A 6,965-nucleotide genomic window follows, 5' to 3' on the forward strand; every position below is an offset into this window, starting at 1 on the left:
TCCACATAAAACATACAAATACATGACAAACTATAAAACTGTAATAGACAAGAGCAGCTTAAGATATTAGATTAAAAATAAAAGTAAAATAGAGTTAACTTGAATTCGCTGAAACTGCTTATTCTTGGCCCAGGACCACATTGTATAGCCCCCAGTCACTGTTTAAGATCAGCCTCTCTAGCTTAGACCCTCTCCCCTGCTCCGCCCCCCTCTAACCTAGGTAAACTGGCCTCCTGCAACCCTGCAGACATGGAGCAAAAGGTCAGGGGGCATAATCAGAGGAAATCTGTGTGTGTGTGTATGTGTGTCTTTTGAGTGCTGCCATGTCTATTGATGGTTAATGCATATTTCTAGAATGTTAAATATTACATACAGTATTTCTTCAAACCCAAGATATCATCAGCTTCAATTACTAGTGACCAAACTTGACCTTTTCGGAGAATTCCCAGAGTCGGTTTTGGGAGCGCTGGACGTGGGTAAAAGCAGTGTGACATGCATTATTACCATCCTAGTCAAAGAGATACACCAGACCCGGCACAGAGATGGCCGTACAGGCAGGGACCTTTGAGGTGCTGCCAGCATGTCCTCACACCAGGCCCACTTAACTGTGTTCAAATAATTGCGCAACTTAAAAAATGGGTCTCTGCAAAAGTACATCTGATATCCGCTTATTTCCAGTAGGCTAATGTAACAAATAATACAGTAAATGCATTAGACCTCCGTATTTGTAAGACATATAAACATGTAAACCTATATAGCTCTTTTGTCAGTAGGCTTGGCTGCATTTTCAAGTGTTGTTTATAAAGTTAATGTCAGAGCAACACAATCTCACACTCAATTCGGGCATTTTTTGTGCATTTTTGTGTGGCTTAATTTGTGTGAACATACACACACTTTTGTGCGACTTCATTCATAGGAAAATATTTTTTGGGGGGGGGGGGCAACTTCGGAACAATCTTTTGCACTGCATCTCAATGCTAGAGGCGTCACTACAGACACCCTGGTTCGATCCAGGCTGCATCACAACCGGCGGTGATTGGGAGTCCCATAGGGTGGCGCACAATTGGCCCAGGGTTGTCCGGGTTTGGCCGGTGTAGACCATCATTGTAAATAAGATTTTGTTCTTAACTGACTTCAACAAAAATTGGAAGTTATTACAGCAATGCATGATGGGCAATGGTGTTCTCCAATGCCTTTTTTTTGTCCCACATTTATTTATATAAAAAAACAAACGTGCTAACAACTCAATTTTTTTATCAACCAGATTATCATCTAAATAATAGTAGCCTTATTTTTTTGTTAATGCCAATACTGTTTTCTATGCTTGTTTTCACCTAATACTTTAGGATACTGGTGCACTTGTAGTCAGAAAGGCCCTTTTTGGTGTAGGTAAGTGTAGGCCAACACGATTTTCTTCATAACGCATTTCATATTTGTTGGCGCCTACATTACAACATTTTCTTCATAATGCATTTAGTACAAGGCTGTCTCTTATTTTTTGGTATCGATGAAGATATTTGATTGGGGAATGGTTATACATTTTTATGATGGGAAATTATAATACACACCATAATACACACACACACAGAAACACTTACAAACATATACACACACTCACTTTGTTTGTACTAATGTTATAGCCAACTCTTGACTTTTGTATGAATTTGATTTTTTATTTTATTTATTTTTTATTTTATTTACCCCTTTTTTCTCCTCAATTGGTAGTTACAGTCTTGTCCCATCGCTGCAACTCCCGTACGGACTCGGGAGAGGCGAAGGTCGAGAGCCATGCGTCCTCCAAAGCACGACCCTGCCAAGCCTTACTGCTTCTTGACACACTGCTCGCTTAACCAGGAAGCCAGTCGCACCAATGTGTCGGAAGAAACACCATACAACTGGCAACCATGTCAGCGTGCATGTGCCTGGCCCGCCACAGGAGTCGCTAGAGCGCGATGAGACAAGGACATCCCGGCCAGCCAAATCCTCCCCTATAATGAATTATTTTAAACAAAATATTTGTAGTTAGAAGTCATGTATTCATTATCTTTAAAAGTTTGCATGTTTCAGTAATGATTAACATGGTTAAATAGTCGTAAATCTCTGTTTGATTTATCTTTTGGTATATTTGGCATTTTTATACATATTCTGTGTTTCCACTGAAGAAAGCAATAAGCTATGTTCAATGTCAGCAGCAATTTCCAGTGAGAAATGTTCAGTCTGAAGCCATTTGGCTATGGGTTTCACAGCCCTATAATAATATACAAGTTATATCACATTAAAAAGGGTTTATTTACAACCTCTGGGGTACAACATGTTGGGCGAAGTGGTAAAGGAGAGTTTGTCATATAACCACTAATTTGAGTTCAGTTTTCGAAATGAGAACCAAGAGTGGCCTAGCTTCATCCTTCATGACTGGGAAAGGCCTCGATTCTAGGCAGCAGAAAATCCTCCATCCATCTCATTAGATCAAACAGGATGGATCAACAGTGATTCATATGACTGGTTTGCATCCTAAAAAAAGGATAGTTGTGTTTTGCTGCACAACACACTTACATTATGTGTCTACCCATATGATGTGGGTCATTGTCAGGTTATTTGACACAAGCTTCAGCAACAACAGAACACCATGGTTGTAATAACACTTTAAACAGGCAGTTTGTAAATGTGTAGAATGTGTTTGTTTCGGGTCCACACTGGTAAGTTAACTTATGTAAAGTAGACAGTCACAGAGGATTTTCTTCTGAATAACTGGTCAGGGCATAGCCCTTTCCATTCAGCTTCAGACAACGTTGATGTAAGGCTTGATCACACCTGTAGTGATCACTTCTATCCATCATGCCCATTGTTGCTTGTCCATTGTTCACTAGCTATATCAATGTAATTGCATCCAACACAATGTTTAAAAACAGAATGCTTCCCACCACTAGATCACTTAACTAGACGTGATCGCAACGCTGCCACCAATATAGCGGAAAAAAGTGAAAGCTTGCAACAGGGACTCTAACCGGGGCTCATACGTGGCAAAGTGAGCTCTAACAGCCATTGCTATGAAAGCCTAGGCAGAGGCAGTAGGACTACAATGCAGGCATAGTCCTTGTTACAATAGTCTAAGTATATAACATGATTGACACAACTGTAATAATCATCATGAAATGGCCTTGGAAGTGCCAACATAATTCGTTACTTTACATTATCCTGTTTAACTGCATTGATATGGCTTAATTGATCATAGTCCAGACTCGTTATAGTTCAAATACCATGCAGTTGCACCAGGTAAATTTAAACCAAACAGATTTTCTTTGCAGGTCTTCTGTTTCCCCACATTTATTGATTAATTAATTTCCCATCATGAAAATGTATCCACATTCCCCAATAAATACCTTCATCGATATGACACAAAAAAAACTGCCAAATACAGCTTTTTACTCCAATCTGGCAACCCTCACCAAATCAGACATAGCACCAGGATCCTAAAGTATTAAGCAAAAACAAGCATAGAAAACAACATTGGCATTAATTTAAAAAAAAACATTAAAAAAACATAAGGCTACTATTATATTATAAGTATTTCGGTGACAACCTGGTTGATTAACATTTTTTTTTATATATATATAAATAAATGTGGGACACAAAAAAATGGAGTGTAGAACATCATTACCCAAAAAGCATTGCTTCAATAACTGTCAAAAGATTGTTCCGAAGTTTGCCCCCCCCAAAATATATTTTCCTATGAATGAAGTCGCACAATTCTTTTTAATTTTCCTACCAATTAAGTTGAACAACATTTTTTGGTATTTTCACAAGAATCAAGCCAGACAAAACCGCAGAAAAATGCACGAAATCTGATTCAATAATTTCTACATATTTACACGAATTGAGTGTGAGATTGTGTTGCTCAGAGAGGTATTGAAGTAGGCTACAGTATTTGAGTTCATATAATTGACCGTTTATAAGAATAACATTGCACAAAATAAAAATATCTTGCATCTGTTTGAATATACTCACTTGTTATTAGGCTTCATCCTTCACAAATTTATTTTACCAAGCAATTAAACTCATTGTGCAATTCAAGTATTTCATAATTATGAGGAAGGATTTCAATTAATTATACCTTAATACTACAGATAAATGTATAGGTTAAACACATATACAGTGGGATTTTACTCCAATGTTAAAAGCATTTTGGCAGCAGACAATTCGGCCGTTATTACGAGCCACTTGCGCACCGTTATGTGTAGAAAACATGACATCACACATGAAGAATTGGAACTTTGCCAAAACGCCAATGCAAAACGTCCACTGGCATCCACAGAAACACGATAACTTATCGGTGACTTCCACATTATGAAAACTGGGGAAGCATACATACTTTTGATTAATTAGTGAACAAGTGTATCTATTTCCCACTGTCTGTATAGGGTAAGTATTTTCTATGTATTCAAATTCAACCCATGCTCACAAACTAAATGTTCACTGAACTTATAGATTCATAGACTGTTCTCTCTGCTACCGCACGGCAAGCGGTACCGGAGCGCATAGTCTAGGTCCAAAATGCTCCTTAACAGCCTCTACCCCAAGCCATAAGACTTGTTTTTACACTGCTGCTACTCGCTGTTTATTCTCTATGCATAGTCACTTTACCCCTGCCTACATGTACAAATAACCTCTACTTACCTGTACCCCCGCACATTGACTCGGTACCGGTACCCCCTGTATATAGCCTTGCTATTGTTATTTCATTGTTTAACTTTTTATTTTATTTTTTACTTTAGTTTATTTAGTAAATACTTTCTTAACTATATCTCTTGAACTGCATTGTTGATTAAGGGCTTGTAAGAATTTCACTGTAAGGTCTACTACACCTGTTGTATTCTGCGCATGTGACAAATAAACATTCATTTGATTTTGAATAGAAGGCCTATTGAGATGCATCATAGAGAGATACCAACTATATATTATTTGGATTACATATAAGCCTATATATATTTAGGTTATTATGCCTATATTTATCGTTCATCTTGATGTCACTATATTAAGATAGTCAGTATTAAGGAATTAAATGGGCATTGTTCATTAATATCCAATTAAGAAACAACACACTTTTCATAATTTGAATTATGCATTTATCAAATAAACGTACTATATTTGGAATAGGAAGGCTAGAACATGAATTATTGCAGATAATAATAGTAGACGTATTGTTACTTTTGTCATATTTGATTGTTTTGACATGACAATCAAATATGTTCTGACTGAAGTCCTGGGCTGCTAGAATGATGGAGTGTAACCTAAGACGGTTCCCTCCTGTTTATTAGCTGGCCAATCAGAGCCCAATACTGCCTCCCCCTCCACTCAGACAACTATTTAGCATCTGAATCTTGGATGAAGTTTCCCCAAAAAAGTAAGGAAAAACTTCCTGCGAGAGAAGGACGGTGCCAAGCGTACGTTTGAAAGTAGTGTATCAGACTCCCAAGACGTAGAGAGAAGAATAGTCGTAGAGTAAGATTTTTTTTTAAACGACTTTCTGTCGGAGCCTGGCTGCATATTCGGATATATTTTCTAACTCAGGCTTCAAAAGTGGAGACCGTTTTTTCTTCGATATCCTTGCATTTCTTTAAACGAGAAATGGAAGAGGGCTCAAGTTCTCCCATCTCCCCTGTGGATAGCCTAGTGACCAGCGAGGAGGAGTTGGACCGACAACAGAAAATATTTGGAAGGAAGAGGAGACACAGTAAAAAGTCGAGCGAGGACTGCAGTCCGGGTTCCGTGAAACGGGGCAAAAAAACGAGTCCAAGCAGCAATCAGTCCTACGAGGAGTTGCAGAACCAGCGGTGCCTGGCCAACGTCAGGGAGAGGCAAAGGACACAGTCGCTCAACGAAGCCTTCTCGTCTTTACGCAAAATCATCCCCACTCTACCCTCGGATAAACTGAGCAAGATCCAGACACTAAAACTGGCCTCCAGATACATAGACTTCCTCTATCAGGTGCTGCAAAGCGACGAGATGGACAACAAGATGTCGAGCTGCAGCTACGTTGCGCACGAGAGACTCAGTTATGCTTTCTCGGTGTGGAGGATGGAGGGCGCTTGGTCAATGTCTGCAACGCACTAGCACCCAAAGCCCTTCACTCATTGCCAAAGCGGTAGGTGGCAAATGCAGCTTTACCTCCCATGAGACGAAATAAAACCAAAAATAAGTCCTAAATGATGATGATGATGATGATTATTATTATGCATAAAAGTTGTGAACATAGAGTAGGCCTATTCCTATTGGCTAGCCTATATCCTATTTGAAATTCGTGGACATTTTAGGGCAAATTTAACAAGTGATAATAATGGCGAACCTCACATACAGTAGCAATAGCTTTGGCACTGGTTAATGATCCTGGGGAAAAAATATTAGGTTGTGGCTTTAGCTTAAAGTCAGCGTCAGGTAGGCTATTGATTTAAAAGCGAAACAATGTCCCCTCTAATTCTATAGGTAATAACAATGGTACAGTGAATTGTGTACGGAATAATTGTAACCTACCCAATTGTCTCAGTGAATTTGTATGATCAAATTAATCTGGTAGCTCAATAGCCTACAAATAACATTCGTACACATCCATGCCATGGCATACATTTCACCAGTCCGCGCGCACCTGGAGTCTGGCGCGCAGAAACGCATGTGGATGACCTGAGCATGAGCCAGGTTAATACACAGTTAGACAAGTGCTCCATCAGCATTTGCTTGACAACAACACTTTGCTAAATGAGAAGAAAACGGGCTTTAAAATAAGTTAGTGAGGGTCATGGAGTACTTCATTTACAATAAGAATATGGCTGCTTTACGATTTACGGACATGGAAACTTGGTGTTATTAATGTAAATAATGGTTTTGGAACATTGTTTACTTGCCAAGCACCGAGGTAGCAACCAAAGACAACTATAAAATACGCTTCACTGACACTGGGGGAGTGAATAAGG

General features: G+C 39.0%; 1 protein-coding gene across 1 annotated transcript; it reads left to right on the forward strand.

Annotated features, from left to right (window-relative positions):
- The first annotated feature begins 5,625 nt into the window (after positions 1-5,625).
- On the forward strand, positions 5,626-6,111 carry twist2 (twist-related protein 2). The gene has a single exon (XM_039014176.1). It carries the CDS (start codon positions 5,626-5,628, stop codon positions 6,109-6,111), a length of 486 nt encoding a protein of 161 aa, XP_038870104.1.
- The last annotated feature ends 854 nt before the right edge of the window (positions 6,112-6,965 follow it).

Source organism: Salvelinus namaycush, chromosome 19, assembly GCF_016432855.1.
Source record: "Salvelinus namaycush isolate Seneca chromosome 19, SaNama_1.0, whole genome shotgun sequence".
Classification (NCBI taxonomy): domain Eukaryota; kingdom Metazoa; phylum Chordata; class Actinopteri; order Salmoniformes; family Salmonidae; genus Salvelinus; species Salvelinus namaycush.